Raw genomic sequence first — 19,619 nt, 5'->3', positions numbered from 1 at the left:
TATGGTTTTCGGAATTATTTGGATAACGAATATTTGGATAAGGGATACTCAACCTGTATAGCACTTTCAATCCAGGGGGACCCAAAGTGCTTAGCATTTACAGAAAAACAAGCTTATCAGTTGTTATTAGAGAGCTTTGAGTCTATTTTTGAATGATTCTAGAGTGGATGCCTCTCGAACTTTGCAGGGAAGTGAGTTCCATAGTGTCAGAGCCACAAAGCTGAAAGCTTGATCCACAGATGAATGCATGGAGAGTCTATGTGTTGTAGCCTCAGAGACTTAACTAAACTTCTTGGTGCCCTGTGCCATGAAGAGGATTGCACCCCCCCCCCCACACTCACACATTTTTCCGATGGGGGCAAGAAAACCAGCAGCATCCTCTATACTGCAAAGCTGCAATGGCACACACTGCATCACCATAGTTATAGCCTTGGTCCTTCATCTACAGAACACAGTAATCAAGTGGTACTATAAGCTAGCAGGTAACTACAAGAAAGCAATGTAAAAGCCTTTTCTAGAATCAGAATAGGTAGAAGCCCTATATGCCGGCAGCTTCTTAAAAGTTTTACAGTGACGTGTTTATCTTTCATGTTTCTGGCCCTGGCAGATCGCTCAGCGATGTGTGCTGAGCTATCTAGCATCACTCAGAATGCTCATCTCCCCGTGTGTAGGCCCCTATACTCTGGCTGCCCATCAGATCTGGAAAGCTAGGTCCAGTAAGTCTGCGTCCAATGAATGATGTCAGGTGCTGCTCCCCTAATGCTGCCAAATTTTAATTCCTTTCGGTTTTCCGAAAGGTTTTGGCCATGTTTCTGGCAATCTTAATCCAACATGAAAAAATGCCGGATTGAGTCAGGGAGGATGGTGCCGGGTGAGCAGCAGCAGTTTACACGGCGCCAGGTACTTGTATGTTAGTTGGGCGCTCACTAAGCTATTTGCTTAGTTTTCCGCTTCCCCTCTTGGGGCTCGCCACGATTCTGGCTCGTTGACTCGCTGCGCTTGCCAAAATATATATAAATTCAACTCCATGCCGACATGGATAGTGGGGGTATGAGCGTACTAACTATAGTGGGCGCCCAACTAACATATAAGTACCCGGCGCCATTCTCCTATCCTTGCTGCCCGTACCCTCCGTCTGCCGCCCGTATCCAGCCCACCGCACTCACCTGTCCCGCTACCGGGTGAGCATCAATCAGCAGCCAAATCCGAAATCTGGATTTGGCCGCTGAAAACATTGGTCATCATGTGATAAACACAATTAAGTCTTTTCAAGACTAAATGAATCACATTAAGACTGAGTTCGCTTCCTGTAACGTTTTGTAGAAGAAAAAGTTCAGTTAAAAGGACGTTATTAGAAAAGAAAAAAACTCTATGAAGTAAGTTAACACACAGAAAGACACATTACACTACAATTTAAATTATGTGGTTAATTTTTCTGCCGCAGACTAGTTAATAATTTGCATTTATGGGGAATATGATGACCTGTGTACTGTTAGAACTCGTCTGCTGTTGCCATTGGGCTTCTTAAGATAATTAGCTTAAAAATATGATCTGCGGTCACAATAGGGAAGATATTTGTAGAATTTCCTTTGCCTGTAGCTCTCTCCTTCTCCAGCTGGCCTCCTGGAATGTTTTTTATTGATATTGTACCGTATCCTGTTCATTATGAATGTGCCACATTACAGGAAGTCTGTATTGCAAATATTTGTGATTCTGTTACAGAGCCTGGGGAATTGAGGCAGGTGTTCATGCCCTTTTATAGCTCTTGTATCTTTCTGTGTAGGCACCAGATGCTGCATGGTACGGTTTTATTTGTGTTTAAAGTATATCAGGTCCATTAACAGGACTTAGTAAATGATGTCTGTTTATGCTTTTTTTTCTCTTTTTTTAATGGTTGGCTTCATTTTTATTTTATTATTTCTTCAAAAACTGGTCACATGACTTAAGCTGAGTACACACTAGACAATATGTTGTCCAGTCCGCTGGATGGACTAACACATCATCTAGTGTGTGTCCGCTATGCCTTGTCAGCGAATCCCCTGCCAGTCCTACATGCAAGGCTGATGGAAGACTTCACTACTGACAAATGCTGGCAAGTGTGTATGCACTATACCAATGCTGGCTTCCTGCCTTGTCCCGTCGCTTCCGATGTCACTAGGTACACACATTGGGGCAGATGTATTAAGCCTTAACAAGAGATAAATGCAAGGGTGATAAAGAGAGATAAACGTCCAGCCAATCCCCTCCTTACTGGCTTTTTTCAAACACAGCCTGTAACATGGCAGTTAGCAGGTGATTGGCTGGATGTTTATCTCTCTTTATCACCCTTGCATTTATCTCTTGTTAAGGCTTAATACATCTGCCCCAAAGTCTGGTGTGTACCCAGCTTTAGGTATTGCAGTAAAATATAGATTTTGTTATTTATGGCGAAAAGGTTTACTCTGTACATATATTTATTTTTGTTTTGCAATGATCAACTAATTTCCATTTTAATATGTAACATGAAGACAAAAAAATCAGAGCTCTCCCTTACACTATTCTCTCAGGAAAAGTCTAAATGTATAAACTCCATTTATTGCCCCCCCCCCTCCCCTCACCTCATTACACTGCCTTAATTGTATCATTAAAAGAGGATGGTACTTGCTAATTAAATAACTGATGATGGGCAAATATAGGGCCTTATTTTGGTTCACTCTTTCTGACAAAATCCTTCTTAGATGGACAAAACCATGTGCACTGCAGGGGAGCAGATGCAAAATGTGCAGAGAGAGTTATATTTGGGTGGGGTTTTACTTCAAAGTGAGATCTATATTGAAGTGTAAAAATAAAGCAGCCAGTATTTTCCCTGCACAGAAACAAAATTACTCACCCAAATCTAATTCCCTCTGCACATGTTACATCTGCCCCCCTGCAGTGCACATGGTTTTGTCCATCTAAGAAGTATTTTGTCAGAAAGAGTGAACCAAAATAAGGCCCATAGTGACATAATTTGTGAGGCTGAAAAAAGATGTCAGTCCATCTAGATCAACCTTAAGGTGTGTATACACGCATCAATTTACTTTCAATTCAATTTGCTTTTGATTTCCCCAATTCCACTCCCTTTGTATTTGGCCTTTGCACTCTATTTGATTTTACAGTCGATCTGCACTTCTGCATTCGATATCGATTTTGATTTGCATTCAAGGCACAGTGCACACATTCGATTTACTGGATCGAATTTGATATTACCTTGCACGGTCTATTTTTATTTTCGATATAGAGAAAACAGAAGCGTGCATCGAATCAAATGCGTATGGAAAGCTTCTTAAAAACCGTTTGGTTTTGATTCGATTTTGCTTCTATAAGTTGAATCAAATCGAAAACCTCTCAAAGTCGAAGTGTTTATACACCCCTTTAGATTCCAAATGAGGGCCCATCCTCTTTTTTTTGGGTGGGGGGAGGGTAGTTCTAGGGTAGTGGGGTTGTATTTGGAATAAAGTCAGATGAATCATAAATGTTTTGTGTCATCTGTATGGACAGGGGTCCCCACAGTGGATGAGTTTATGGAACCAAGGGTTAGTGGTCAGAACGTTAGGGAAACACTGATGTGCTGCAAGTACATTCCATATAAATCTATATTTATCACCAACGTCTGTGAAGTACAGTATTTTTTTACTTAGCTTTCTTATGCTTGCTTGTTTGTTTTTTTATAGTCAGAATTATGGTGATAAGCCATTATTAATTAAGGTGCACAACAAAGACATGGAATATATAACCTATAAAAGTCAATCCGGAATGTAGTTACTCCACCACCCGTCTGGATCTGCTGCAAAACTTTCCCGACCCGTTTCCTCCCTCTCCGGGGATCTAATTAACCTTTGTCGCGCCTTGATAAAGTCCCCGGAGAAGGAGGAAATGCATCGGTGAAGTTTTACAGTTGATCCAGGCAGGCAGTGGAGTAACTACAGTATATTCCAGATTGAGTTTTGCATCGGCGACTGTGTCTGATGGGTTTATCGGGACCTTGGCTTTATGCTCATGCTCCTTTGGATCTGATTGATACCAGTTCTATACCGAGCTGGTAATTACCCACCACTGATTCTGGCATTGTTTTTTATGCATTGTACCCCACATGCATTACATATGTATTTTATGTGTGTTTTTATTGCACATTAAACGTAGTTATACTTTACTATGGTATGAATATCTTCTGCATGAAATACCATACCAACGTGGTGAAGTGATGCAGCATTGCTTGGATATATGAATACTCCACGTGACAAGCGCCGGATAGGTTAAATATTACATTTCTTAGTTGTGCACAATTATGGCGAAGGGTACTTTTTTGGAGTACTCCCTTACTGGCTGCTCTTTGCGCATTTTATTTGTTCTTCACTCCTGTACTATAGTAATTAATTAAGGGTATATTCTTGCTATAGGAGCAGAAGCCATAACTAAATGTAGCCCTGGTACTATAAGACATTAATTGAGGAATCTACTTATGGATTATTGAACTTTACTATGTATCATTTAGCTTACATCTATATGTTTGTCTCTATTAGTGGTGATAGCATAATTCATGTGTGAACGGTTTCCTTTACAGGCTTGAACGCTCTGCGGAGAAAGCTGGGAGAGCTAAGCAGCCCATCAGACAAGGAAGTGGCTGGCTCTGTGGTAATCACACTGAATGATTTCCTACAGGCGATGAATGATGTCAGGCCTAGTGCCATGCGGGAGGTTGCTGTGGATGTGCCCAATGTAAGTACTAATTAGCAGTCACTGATAAACCAATGTAAGGTTAAGCCATGCTGATTTGGGTTGATCAGAATCTAGAGCTAGATGCACTAAGCTTCAACAGTGATCAAATCGAGAGTGATAAACAACCAACCAATTAGCTCCTGTCTGACATTTTTCAAACACAGTCTGTGACATGGCAGGTAGGAGCTGATTGGCTGGCTGTTTATCACTCTCCATTTTATCACTTTTGAAGCTTAGTGCATCTGGCCCCTAGTGTGTTACTGGCTACTGATTGTTATATGTACTGTATTGCAATCTCCACTCTGAGCAAACAGAGATACTCCCATGTCTGTTATGCTTCATTAAAAAAATATTGTTAAGCAATAGAACACCAGAACTGTGCATAATGTGTTTAATGTATATGCCATATTAAAATACTTACTATGTAGTATTGTGCATAGACACACGTGTTGTAATGTGATGAATGCAGTCTTGGGCACACTTATTTATTTGTCATGTACCTAGTAGCATCCTGTGCAGAGAGAATGATAGATCTGAAATAAGCACTCCTCCACTATAAGACCGAAGGTACTAGAACAGGGAAAGCAATTTCCTTTGCTGTAATAAATTCTGTTTTCCTGTATAGTCTCAGGTTCCAGTAATAGGATGCTGCAAACCTAAACTTTTTGGCTTTCCACTCTGTACATCTGGAGATGCTGTTGCGTGTCTGGTCATTTCTGAGCAATTAATCCATGCAGACTTTTCTCCTATAAACTCCTGTTCAGGAAAGACTCTTAAAGCTAGTTAAATAAGCAGGTGATCCCAAAGTGTTGCCTTTTGGTAAAAAAGGGATTATGTTTCCTTTGTGGAAGTGTGTAAACTTTTCTGTATGACACATGAAACCTCGGCCTAAAAATATCATATGGAATCACATTTGGCTCAGGACTTGACATTACCAGGGTCCTGCACTCTTTATTGGTCCTCTGGTTAATGTCCAGGTATATTGCTCCAAGGGAACATGGTATAAATTGTTTTTGTTTTGATTGGTGTACACATAAAAGCGGTATACTTATATTTTACATGGTCCAACTTCTTTTGGTATATTGATATTTTGAAACCAGACATGAAAGACACAAAACACTTTGGGCGGTATTCAATGTGAATACCGGCGACGTGCAGCGAATCCTGTTTAGGATTCGCTGCACATTCGCCACTGGTCGCCGCGTTCCGGAGCCTCGCCGGCTCCGGTATTCAACGATTCAGGGGCTCGCTACCCCTGACTGGCGAATTTGAGCTCCTGCGGCAGACGCCGCAGGGAGCCTTAGGACGGTGGCAGGCAGGGAGATGGAAGTCTCCCTGCCTGCCCAGAACGGTTGTGGGGGGGAGGTGGGCTCCCCGGGAGCCAGGCAGCACAGGCTGCCCCCCGGGGGTGCCAGCAGGGGACCGGGTATATTCACTACACCCGATCATGCATATGTAATGATCGGGTGAAGTGAATATATGAATATCTAATGAGCGGCTCGGCTCCGGCCCCCTGCTGGCTGGTCTGTGTAAAAAAATATATATATATATTTTTTTTAAATTACTTACAGCGCATGAATAAAAATAGCATGCCCCTCCTCCAATTGTAAAAAACAAAACACTTTATTTTAAAAGTTCACCTTCCACGTCACCATAAAAAGATAGCGATTGCTACTCGGTGAATCATGGCGAAAAAAACCTTGAAATGTATTCGCCATCTGGTCATTGAATAGGGTGATTCACCGTTTTAGTCAGAAATTCGCCTTACAGCACAAAATCACCATAAAAACCTGGCGAATCAGCCTCATTGAATACCGCCCTTTGAGTTGGTTGTCTAAGATAAATAAGTATGTGGGATTTGACATGTACACAGAATATTTTGGCAAAGGTTGCTACTGTATTTTCATTTGACACTCACACTCGTGACTCCGCCACTGTGGGAATGTTGCTCTCAATGATATTAAAATCAAATCTCGTCTTTATGGTCAACTTTCCCCAGTGCCTCTTTTTTCTTTATTAAGTAAGATCTAAGGCTACTGTGACAAAAAGTTACAAAATAACTCATAGGACTTACAGTAGGGATGGACTGGGCCCTCCAGGGAAGGCTAAGGAAGACAGTATTTTTTGTTCATTTCAGACCAGAACAATATATATCTCCTTTCTAGAATCAATACTGTAATTAGAAGTTTCTATCAATCAAACAGTCCTCTATATTTTATGCTACTGTTTTCTTTTCAGGTATCATGGGCGGACATTGGAGGGATGGAAAATGTTAAGTTAAAGTTAAAGCAGGCAGTAGAATGGCCCCTGAAGCACCCAGAGTCCTTTACACGCATGGGCATACAACCACCAAAAGGTGTATTGCTCTATGGTCCCCCGGGCTGCTCCAAAACTATGATTGCAAAGGCATTAGCAAATGAAAGTGGCCTAAACTTCTTGGCAGTAAAGGTAAGTTACACTGTATATGTAAAATAAATCACAGGGGATTTTTGCATGACCATTGTATGTCTACTCTTGTCATTCCCACAGTTACAGAGCAATGAGCTAACTTTTAAAGGGTGTGGTATGGGTCTTCGACAGGGGGGATCCTGACTGTCAGTATCCCGACGTCGGAATCCCGACTGCCGGTGCTCCGACAGGGGGGCGAGCACAAAGAATCCCCTATGCTCACCACAGGTTCTGTTCTCCCTCTATGGGGGTCGTAGACCCCCACAAGGGAGAATAGCCCCTGTGAGTCGGGATCCTCCCTGTCGGAGCACCGGCAGTTGGGATTCCGACGTCGGGATACTGACATCCGGCACCCCTTTTAAAACAGTGGTTCCCAAACTGTGTGCCTGGGCACCCAGGGGTACCACAATGTCCTTTCAGGGTTGCCTCAGGTTGGTGGTCCAGGACCAAATCAAATTATTCATGGTTAAAGTCACAAAACCAGTGGAAAAAACAGTGCTACGGGCATAAAACATATGAATAATCAGAAGCACCACTGTCCACCACCACATCACTGACCCTAAAGCCCCATACATAATAGACATGATAGTAAAAGATGGTACTCTTTACCTAGAAGGGCGCCCGTCGCGGGCATCGCGGGTACATTTATGTCTGGCCGCGACGCGACCGACGCGATGCCCGCGATTTCCCATTGAAACCCATGTTAAACATGGAAATCGTGTCGGTCGTGTCGCGGCCGGCCATAAATGTACCCGCGATGCCCGCGACGCGATGCTCCCGATTTCCCATAGGAATCAATGTTAAAAGGCGCGATGGACCCGATTTTACTGTTAAATGGCTCAATGGACCCGATTTGGCCATAGAAATCAATGTTAAATGGGCCACAGAGCCCATTAACCCTTAAATGTCCCCCCCAATTTTTAACGCCACCCCACGATCCACGCGAACCCGAAGCGTGGCGAGCGCAGCGAGCCCGCGAGGGGCGGCGGTACGCGTCCTCCGACCTTTTCATGCCCTACTATCCACTAGGGCGTGGAGTGAGAATATAATAGTGTGGCGAGCGCAGCGAGCCACCGAGCCCGAAGCGTGGCGAGGGGACGCGGATACCTTCACAGTTATACGCGTCCCCTCGCGGGCTTCACAGGTGTCCGTGGCGACGCCGACACCTGTGAAGCCCGCGAGGGGACGCGTCTACCTGTGAAGGTATCCGCGTCCCCTCGCGGGGCTCGCTGCGCTCGCCACGCTTCGGGCTCGGTGGCTCGCTGCGCTCGCCACACTATTATATTCTCACTCCACGCCCTAGTGGATAGTAGGGCATGAAAAGGTCGGAGGACGCGTACCGCCGCCTATCTCTTGTTAAAGCTTAATACATCTGCCCCACTAACGGGTACTTTATAAAGTAGCACTAAGGGAGACATTATGTGTGTAAGTGGCACTGGAGGTAGCATAATGTGAAAGCGGCACTACAGGGGGCATCATGTGTAGATGGAGCAACATAGGGCATTGTGTGTAATCGACACTACAGAGGGCATCATGTGTAAGTTGCACAACAGGAGGCATCTTGTATAAGTGGCGCTATAGAGGGCATCATGTATAAGCGGCACTACAGGGTGCAATATTTGTAAGTGGCACTACAGGGAGCATCATGTTTAAGCAGCACTACTGGGCATCATGTGTAAGCGGCACTACAGGGGGCATCATGTGTAAGTGGCGCTACAGGGAGCATCATGTGTAAGCAGCACTACAGGGGGCATCATGTGTAAGCGGCACTACAGGGGGCATCATGTGTAAGCGGCACTACAGGGGGCATCATGTTTAATCAGCACTACTGGGCATCATGTGTAAGTGGAACTTCAGGGGGCATAATGTATAAGCTGCACTACAGGGCACATTATGTGTAAGCGACACTTAAGGGGGCATTATGAAGCGGCACTAATGGGGGCATTATGTATGTAAATGGCACTACAGGGGGTATCATATACCTAATAACGTAGAGAGCACTTTTAAGGGAAGACGGCTGCAAATCAAGCAGGGAAATGTACAAGGGCTGTCATTGCTGACATTTAAATGCCACTGCAGCGGCAGTTCACCTTCTTGGTCCACAATTGAATTTCTCCCCAAAATACATATGTGGAACTTGCCCCTCCCTCATTTTACAAATCCGGCATTTGCCCTGGCTTCCTCCTCATTTTCCAAATATTTCTCATAGTACACCTACACCATGTGCCATTGAGGGTGACCCAGAGTGATTCCTGACTTCAATAGAGACTTAAATCAACAGCTCACCCAAAAATATTATTACTGATTCACTACTGCTGTTTAGGGATGATTCTGAATGTCTCCAGCCTCTACCACCAGCATAAGCTATCCTAGCAGCAGTGTGGCTGCTGGGAGTGGATGGAGATGTGTAGAATTGGTCCAGATAAAGCGCAACGGAATCTGCTGCGATATATAAGAAACTGCAAATAATATATATAATATATATATATATATATATAATATAATGCTGCCTGACAGGAGGCACTGGAATCTGCAGATAAGACTTGCACTGTTGCTGCCAAGTCATGAACAGGCACAAAGACAACAGGCACAGCCCGGGGCAGCGATGACAGGATATAGGGGTATATTCAATGCGGGAGGCGAGGGGGGTTTGTAAGGTGGGAATTATCCTTGCCATCCAACCCCCCTCACCGTATTCAGTGTTTGGGAGAAACCAGCAAGGTTCGCGACAAATACACCGAGCCCACTGAATTTTGTGGTGAACCCCGCTGTTGGATGGGCGCACCCGTTTCCTCCTCGCTGAAAAGAACCAGCATGGTGGAAACGGTGAGTGAAGTGGACGACATTGAGTACTCTGATGGCGAGCTATCGGCACTGCTCGCCATATAGCTTGCTGTGAGGAGCTTGCCGATGGCGTTAAATATGCTTCAGTGTTATGAATTAAATGAGGATGGGGTGGATCCCAAGTTGGTGTCTTGCTCAGGACCCCATGAGGTTTAAATCTGCCTCTGGTCTGAACTGTTCAGATGAGGTGCAGGAGCGCGCCTTGTTCACAATGTTGAGTGTACACACTAGACGAGACAGTAAAAAGATGTTGCTCAGAAGTGCCCTTCTGGGTGATATCTTTTTTTTTCTTTCAAAACTTATTTTATTAAGACATTCTGTGCACATTACATAGTATACATGCCGTAGAAGTTGTCACATTCTTAACATTCAGATGTGTAGAAATACATTTCCATCAATAATGGCATACGTTTGTGTACAGTCATTTAAGTCTTAATACATTTTTCTGGGTGATATCTTTTACTTTCATATCTAGTGTGTGTGGGGCTTTACATAGCCAAAATCTTATTGTGTATAGTCAACATATGTGGTTTTACATTGCCAAATCTCACTGTGTGTATGCACCTTAAGGACCCAGAGCCCAGGACCATACAATCTTGACTATGACCGATTTTGACCATACTAGAACACTAAATTGTATACAATATAGTCAAAATTAGCTTGCCTACACAGTCAAGCTGTATACACACTGTGCGATTTGTGATAATCTTTCTTCCAATTTTGACTAGTCAAAATCGGAAGCTCAAATCGCACCGTGTGTTCCCACCTTTAAGGTAAGATACATGAACATAGTGAGATTTTGGCTATGTATGATTTTGACTATGCTATTTCCCTTGAACTGCCCGGAGCACAGAACCATTAAGTCTTGACTATATTTACTTGAGATTTTTTTTAATTGAGTGTTTTTTATTGATTTTGTATGAGAGAACAAAAGAACATCACAGACAGTAGTGTTAAAAAAAAAAAAGATGCATATGGGACATATGGAATAACAGTTATAGTATGTATAAAGGAGAATAGAAGAATATATACATATAATCATGTACAAATGTGTAGGGATACGTAGGACAAATATCCATCCTCTAGCCCAAAATAATTACAGGAACACTCGGAGGCGCCATCCGGGATCCCGTGAACAGGAGAGTGGAGAGAGGTGGAGAGAGTTACAGATATATGGTCACATTTCGTAAATAAACATTAAGCACCCCCCCCCAGTTTCAGAAGAATGAAGCAAGGATATGCCAGGGGCAATGGACAGAGACCCTATGCGTAAACGGATCGAATCGAAGTCCAGCTCTCCCACTATCATACTCAACGACAGTGCACTTGTCGTTCATATTATATGATACTGGATTACATTTTATGAATAAGAATATATATAGTATAATATACAAAAGTACAAACAGGTTATATGTAGATGAAGCAGCATCAATAATGTGTGGATATTGATAATAAAAAGTAAAAATGGTATGAAGGATGAAAGGGATATCTCAAAAAGAAAGAAAAAGGAAAACCAGTACAATATGATTCTTTAATCCGGCCAGTCCTTAAGTCCGTAAAGTAAAGGAGAAATGACAAAAGACTCCACTCTAGCATCGTGTGTACATTCAGGATAGTGGTCAAAACATTTAGACAGGTGGTCCCATAGTCCTGTAATTTTTATTGGATAGAAACAAAGCGATCTCAGTTGAGCCTCATCATTTACTGCGCAATTGGACAGGATAAACCAAGGCATCTCAAATTGTAAAGGTATAGGAGCCATAGTGCCTGCAGCAGCACGGCACTCAGGTATATAGCCCTTGGACACCTGAGACATCTCCTCACATCTCATTTCGGCGCAGCCGGGAGAGAAAATCTCTTTCTGTGAACTTGCTGACAAGCCTATCTGCAGAGTCATGAACAGCCTGCAGTATTTGATGTAGTGCAATTTCCATATTCGTGTGAAGTACACTCTCACCTGGCAATAGGGACATAGGTTCAGGAGAGGTCACAGCGCCAGGTATGAGTTACAATAGAAGCTGGCGACGGCTAGCACGCCGCTAGTTATACAGGATAGACAGGTAATTGCAAGTCTCCACACACCAATATATAGAAGATAGATTCTGAGGTATAATTAAGGCACACCGCAAGTCCGACCAACGGTTACAATATGGAATGGTATGGAAATCAATAGGGACCACCAGATCACCGTGATAGTGGCGGACAGCTCCGGGCCCCAAAGCAGCCAACAGCAAACACCACAATCCACAAGTGTGCGCGTAGCAAGGCGGCGCCGGCTCCCCCCCCCCCCCGTGCGGACAGCGGCAGTGAGTCCCTCACGAGACCCCACTTCCCGCTCACACCGCAATAGCTTCAGAGAGATCACCAGCACTCCTCACCCCCACACACTGAAGACAGGATCAAGCCTCCGTGATGTGTCAGGTCCGCCTCAGGCAACCGGAGCAGAGGGTCAGTATTTCTTCCATCACTCCCGGCAGCAGCAGCGTCAAGTAGCGTCTCCAGGCAGGGATTTTGCAAGCGCAGTCCTCCATCCCTAGAATGTGTGTCAGGGTGTGGGAGCAGTAGTCGGGAGCGGTCCGTCTCAGGTTCACACTACCAAGATGGCCGCCGGAGATACTTCAAAACACAGCAGGGCCTCAGATTTTGTCAGGCTCCCGGGCACAGACGCTGGTCCGTAGATGGATGATTCGAGGCTTGTGAGGTGCACTGTCATAAAGGATGCAGCTGGGCACTTTCTCGGGCAAAAAAGCACAGGGTCTTCAGGATAACTAACCGGATTTATTGCAGGAGCTGACACAGCGTGCTCCTACTTCAAGCCGTGCCAAGCTCCGCCCCCCATTTACTTGAGATTTTAAAGACTATGGCCGATATTGACTACACTATATATACAATATAGTCAAATGGGGCTTGCCTTCACAGTCTATTTTTTCTTGCAATGCTGATACCATGGCCCTTATTCTGATCTGTGCGGAAATTCCCGCATTCTTACGGAGCGGTCCGCACGCCACGGTGTTTTGCCGCGTGCGGCCATCGTCCGTAGAAACGCCCACGTGTCCTCCGCATTCGGACGGACTCACTCTTTAAGAACAGGGCGTGTTTACGGACGACATACAAACCATGCGTGTGCGGGAGAAACACTCCGATTCGGCACGGTATTACAGAGTATTACAGAGTATGCTCGGGAATACCGCATCCGACCGGGAGCCAAGCGGTGCTACCGCACGTAAGCGGAGTATTTACGCCAAACAACCCACTATGAAGTATCTTCTGCAAGACATCACATGACCCACTTATTCAATTACCTATCCTCATAAAAAACTGCTTATTTGGAAATGGAATCAATTAGATTCCAATATATCCTTACAAGCATGCCTAACACATGCATTGCACACATTAACCCTTACAGCAATTGAAGTGCAATGGTTTCAATTAAAGCACTGACAAGCGTCCTATTAGTGAGTAATGAGTAAAGGAGTAGATTGTATTGGGTTCAGGTGTTAATGGTTGTAGTCATTAGGCGTACGTTCGCCTACCGCATGAACGAGTGGTGTCCGCAAAGCAATAGTACACTTGTGGACACCGCACATTTCAGCCCTTTTTGCTCGCGTGCATTCGGAGTGGTTTCCGAATGTACGCCCCCCAACATAAGTGTACTCCCCCGTGTCCGCCCATGTTTCCGCCCCGTTTTGCCCACTTTGAAACTACGCCCATGTGTCATTCCGCATGACGCCCATAATACGCCCCTATTTCCCGACTGATTGCGGGGACCAGTTTTGGACGGGCTTTGTCCGAACTGGTACCGAGTCAAGGCGTGGCACATGCGCGTAGCGTTCTCCACGCATGCGCAGACGCCGTAAAGACGCTATCCGTAAGAACGCGGTAAAGTCCGCATCAATCAGAATAAGGGCCCATGTATGCACCTTTAGTCTTGAGACCAGAAGTTTTTTTTTCTTAATGTTTGAATGTGACAGTTCCTGCTTTGTGCTACATTGAAAATAAAAGCTAAGATGGCTTTAGATCAAAGGCTCTATTCAATATCAATGTCCACAGCTGGTGCTTTGGTTATCTCTACAGGTATCGTCTTACACATTCCAGGCCCGTAATTATAATAGATTTTCATTGTCTCTCACCTGGAAGTGTCTAAACAAAGTTATCTGTTTCATCAAATTGTTACATACCATTATTGCCAAATGTTATGATAACCTTACAAGGTGTGCTAGTTATATTTCTATAGAAGTACACTGTAGTAGTTGCTGGAAAGTGAAGGTCCTGTAAAAGAGACAATGCAGGCTAGTACATATTAAAGTGCACTAAAATGTGCATGTATTTTTGCGACATGGACGGTGTATTTTTTAGCATTACTGCCTCACTGCACTGAGGTCTTGGGTTCAGTTCCTGACAAAGTTTGTGTGCTTTTTTATAAATTACTGGTATTAAAATGATATTAAATTACATTTCAAGTAGATGCTAACAGTCTGGACAACCATACAGTTTAGAAGCTTCTCAAAACAAATAGATTTTAAGTTGAAGTGTTGAAGGCCATGGCTTTTTTACTTATGCACATCTGACTGCATGTCTGTGACTGTATAGTGGTACACTGCAGAAACTGTAACATGCTTGAACAATGATTTGCACCCCTACTCATTAAACAAAAGAATAATCATTTGCCATCAATACATTTTATTACTTTCGACATTAAATCATGACAAAATATGTTCGGTCCTTGATCATTTATGCACATGCCTTAATTTTAAAAAACAAAAAACATTTTCTTGATACGCTGAACGATGCATTCCATTGCCGTTCCACCACTTTCGGGATTAGTATTATACCCCTTTCCCACTGCAGCTCTTAAACGGTAAATTGCCGTTTTTCCCCACAATTTACCGTTTAAGGCTGCAGTGGGAAAGTGCCAGAGTTGAAATACTGGTTAAAAAGCAGAGTCCTACACGTTTAAATACCGTTTTTAAGGCAGTGGGAATGCCTCTTAAACGGTATTTAAAATACCACACTACTTCCACCTCCCCTGGTACCTGCCCTGTGCCCACCCTCCCCTGATACTTACCTGCGTGGGGGATCTGGGCAGCGGAGTTCACGCACTGCTGGGGAGGCATCGGGTCCGGCATGGGCACAGTACTTCGGGTCCCTCAGGATGCTGGGCATTGGGAACGCAGCGGGGACCATCTCACATGGGCACGGTGCTGTGGGTGCTGGTGGTGCAGCAGGGTCATTTCGGGGTCCATACGGCGTCGGCAGCTGATGGGAACTAATAGTTCCCACTATGCGCATATCTAATGAGTGCCGTGCATATCAATGAGCCGCTAATTACATATGTGCATATGTAATGAGCAGCTCATTGATATGCACGGCGCTCAGTAGACATGCGCATAGTGGGAACTATTAGTTCCCATCAGCTGCAGGGACTGCCCCGATGCCGTATGGACCCCGAATGGACCCTGCTGCACCACCAGCATCCACAGCACAGTGCCCATGTGGGATGGACCCCGGAGCATCCCCACTGCCCAGCATCCAGAGAGACCCCAAGTACTGTGCCCATGCCAGACCTGATGCCTCCCCAGAAGTGCGTGAACCCCGCTGCCCGGATCCCCCACGCAGGTAAGTATCAGGGGAGGGTGGGCACAGGGCAGTTACCAGGGGAGGGGGGGTATATTACTGATTAATTACCGTTTTGTAGCTTTCACAAGGGGTTCAATGTGAAAAGTACAAAAACGGTAATTAACCAGTAATATACCATTTACTACATGCAGTGGGAAAGGGGTTAAACCTGCTTTGACCCGTTTAAAGAACCGTTTAAAAAAACGGGTCAAAGCAGGTTTGGCAGTGGGAAAGCAGCATTAGTATATAAGGACTCTCTTGCATTCTGAACAGTTGGGGGTATGCTATTTTTGTGTTTTCCTTTTTGTGGCTCTTTATATCCCCAGCGGAAACATGGGCACTTTTTGAAACGTAGTTAGCATAACTTTCTGTACCATTGGTATCAGAATAAGCTTTATTTGGCCAGGTATACTTACATATACTAGGAATTAGATATGGATTGCTGTGCAACAGCCAGGAAGGTTAACAAGTTAGCTTATTCTGTTGCGCTTTACAATAGGAGACAGTGATGCAACAAACTGGGTATTTACACACAGTCAAAAGGTTTCAGGGCTCTGTTTGCAAGCTTTCAATTTATAGGGAAATAGGCATTGATACACAAGGATAGATATTCTTTATTGCATAAAGTCCACCAGAATGCAGAGGTTCCAGGTGTGCTGTATGACACGGTGACCCAGCAGTTTGGCCAGGGGTCAGGAGGATGGAAAGTGCTAAAGAAAGAGAGAGGATATGTGTGGCCTGTACAGTGGGGATATGATTGGATAGGAACGTTTTATATGAAGGTCATGTGGCTGGTTCTTGTGCCAGGTATGGATCATTGGATAGACACCAACAAGGTCGACATGACTGAAGGTCGACATGCAGGAAGTTCGATATGACAGAAGCTTGACAGGGCCATTAGGTCGACATAGTGAGGATCGACAGTGAAAAGGTCAACATGGGATTTTTCATGTTTTTTAATCCCGAATTTCGACATAGTCGACATGGACACTGAAACATAGCACCGCATCCCCACACTATTTTATTCTCCCATCAAGCCCTAGTGGTTGGTAGGGCATAAATTACCGCTTGTCGACTCAAAAATAAAAAGAGTGAAAAAAACCCTTGTCAACCTTTTCAACTGAATGTCGACATTCCCCATGTCGACCCAATGCTTGAGTCGACTTAATGAACCTGTTGTCCTAACCCATGTCAACCCTCAATCATGTCGTCCTTCCTGCATGTCGACATTCGTGCCTGTTGACCTAGTGGTTTCGACCTAGTGACTGTAATCCCAGGGCATTTTTTCAATCCCGGGATTGAAAAATGCTCAATCCCGGGATTCCCGGGATCCCGGGATTGGCCTCCCTAATAAAAAAATGCCACTGTTCCCAACTAATTCCTCCCCCCCCCCCAATCCTTCCCATCACCCCTGCCCTGCACTGTCACTTACACAGCACCAGTGACAGGCAGCATGACCTTCTCCGGTCCTCACAGCATGCGACACAGCGAGCGGGTATCTGGGAGCGGCACAGGCACAGCAACCGGGTGGCTGGGCGACCGAATACAATAGACAGAAGAATAAGTGTCATGCCGGCGGCTGGGCTGCGCAGCGTGACCCTTGACATCACGTCACGCTGCGCTGCGCCGTGCACAGCCGCCGCAGCAGCAGCACCTTGGGGGTCAGTACTAGCAGCCGGGCAGCACATCGGAGCCATGTAAGGTGCTCAGCGCTGCCCGGCTTTTAAAGAAGAAGTGTTTTCTGCATGCCTGCAGTAATTCCCGAATCCCGGGATTGAGCGCTTCAATCCCGGGATTGAAATCCCGCCTATTTTAGGCCAAAATCCCAGGATCCCGCCGATCTTGATCCCGGGATTGGCTCCCTACTTGTGCCCAACCATTCCATTTGCTCTATACAGTGATGGATTTTGTGTTTGTGGACTACTGCTAGATACAGAGAAGTTCAAGACATTCTCAAATTGCTGTTGCAATACCTGATATTCAATATGCATAAAATCTACAAAATGCAAAATGTTGAAATCTATGAAATAAGTAAATATTGGTAATCCTTAGTTCCAGGCTTTCATACTATACAGTGGGTACAAGTGCTGGACGGACTGTGTACCCACTGTATAGTATGAAAGCCTGACGGATATGACTTTGTGAAATGGGAATGGGAGGTACTGCCCAAGTATTTTCTACATTTCCTTTAAGGCTTTATACATTATACTGAATGAGATATGTCCAAAACAAGATAGTCATCAAGCCATTCCTATCTAGCCCATATTTTACATTTCAAACTTTGATTTGGTAAAGATAATAAATAATAAGAGCACACAGCGGAAAAGATAAGAGGCAGACTCCAACCTCATGCCAGATATATACGGAACAGCTGCATAAATATTTTCTGACCATGGAACTTTGTTTTGACATATTTGTAAACTCTGAGGATGTGAGACATTGATAAAATGGCAAAACTATATGCTAGACCAACTCTTATTTAAAACTCATTTTGGTAAGGTGCCTGGTGTCAGTATTCAGAAGCTTAACCTCCGTTTCACATATTTATTGCCAGTTACATGTTTTCCCCCATTAGTGCCAGTTACATGTTTTCCCCCATTAGTGCCAGTTACAGATGTCCCCAGTAGGTTTTTAGCAAAATTTTATTAAATAAAAGTACAATTGGAGACTATGGGGGGCATTCAATCTCCCGCAGCCATCTCCCAACTGGGGAGACGGCTGTGAGGCCCTATTCAATGCTGTCTTCCACGACAGCATTGAACAGGGGATCTCGGGAGAAGGAGCCCGACTTCACAAGCAGGAAATTGATGACCCGGCTTCAGCTCGCCTCTTCTCGGCCGCAGGTCACGTCCATGCCCCCTTCTCGTCCCGCTGCAGGCGGGACATTGAATCCCTCCTGCAAAGTCTCAGTCGAGCAGACCGAGAACGGGACAGGGTCATGGCTGTTGGGCCAGTTCGACAGCCGTGACCCAAGATTGAACTATGGTTTTCGGAATAATTTGGGTAACTGATATTTGCATAAGGGATACTCAACCTGTATATGCATGAGTCCGAGTTGCCCTGCACATGCTTCCTGAAGGTTACCCCTATCAAACACAGCCCTACAGGTAGATCCATACAGTTCTGATAGACGTTAGTGGGCGAAGTACTAGTGGCATTGACAGTCAATTAACATCGGGCAGCCTGGGGTTGCTCAGAAACCTGAAGAAGAGTTGTACAACTGCAGATTGCAGTTGCAGTCTGAGAGCTTCTCAAACAGCTTCTCATTAGCATCATTTTGCAGTAATGGTTGTGACAAAAGTCAAAGCTGCTACTACTTGATGTCCACCTCTGAACCAGATCCAATGTCATTAATATACCCTCAGATATAAAACTGCAGTACAGTAGATATATTTAGAAATGTTAGTAATACATACTCAGAAAGGGGAAACGGCTGACGACAAGAAGCGGGCAGCCGTTCACAGAAGAGATTCCTTGTGGGAGGCACACTTTTATGTACTAAGAGATAATGAAACTTCGCTTTGAATTCCAATTTTTTAAAATAATAGCTCAATAGCTTCACATAATATACATTGTGTCATAGAAAATAATTTGACAATTTATACTGTTAGGTTTGTAAACAAGGGTTGATTCCACTGAATATTTGGTACGTTATATCTATACAGTGGTAGTTACTGAATATTTGGTACGTTATATCTATACAGTGGTAGTAACTATTCTCATCTGTTACTCGTTAATATATACTCTCCCACTTCGGAAACCGCTAAGAGGCTCCTAAAACATAGCCCCCCCCCCCCCCGCCAGTTTACCCAATCTCTAGGAAAGCACTCCCATTCCAAACCACCAGTGTCTGCCAACCTCTTCTTTGGCTGGTGGTAGTGGATTCTCTGCAGTACATTATTATTATTAACAACAGTTTCTTATATAGCGTACACATATTCCGCAGCGCTTTACAGAGAATATTTGAACATTCT

The 19,619-nt window shown here is 44.5% G+C and overlaps 1 protein-coding gene across 3 annotated transcripts in view; it reads left to right on the top strand.

Annotated features, from left to right (window-relative positions):
* AFG2A (AAA ATPase AFG2A) overlaps window positions 1-19,619 on the top strand; it is a 407,538-nt gene that overhangs the window by 71,557 nt on the left and 316,362 nt on the right. For all 3 annotated transcript variants that reach the window (XM_083174281.1, XM_083174291.1, XM_083174301.1), the window contains exons 10-11: window positions 4,583-4,737; window positions 6,976-7,185. In XM_083174281.1, the coding sequence (XP_083030407.1) occupies window positions 4,583-4,737; window positions 6,976-7,185 (365 nt within the window). The remainder of the gene's footprint in view (window positions 1-4,582; window positions 4,738-6,975; window positions 7,186-19,619) is intronic.

Source organism: Crinia signifera, chromosome 1, assembly GCF_055691185.1.
Source record: "Crinia signifera chromosome 1, ASM5569118v1, whole genome shotgun sequence".
Lineage (NCBI taxonomy): Eukaryota > Metazoa > Chordata > Amphibia > Anura > Myobatrachidae > Crinia > Crinia signifera.
Note: the sequence above shows the minus strand (reverse complement) of the source record. Positions and strands in the feature narration are given on the sequence as shown.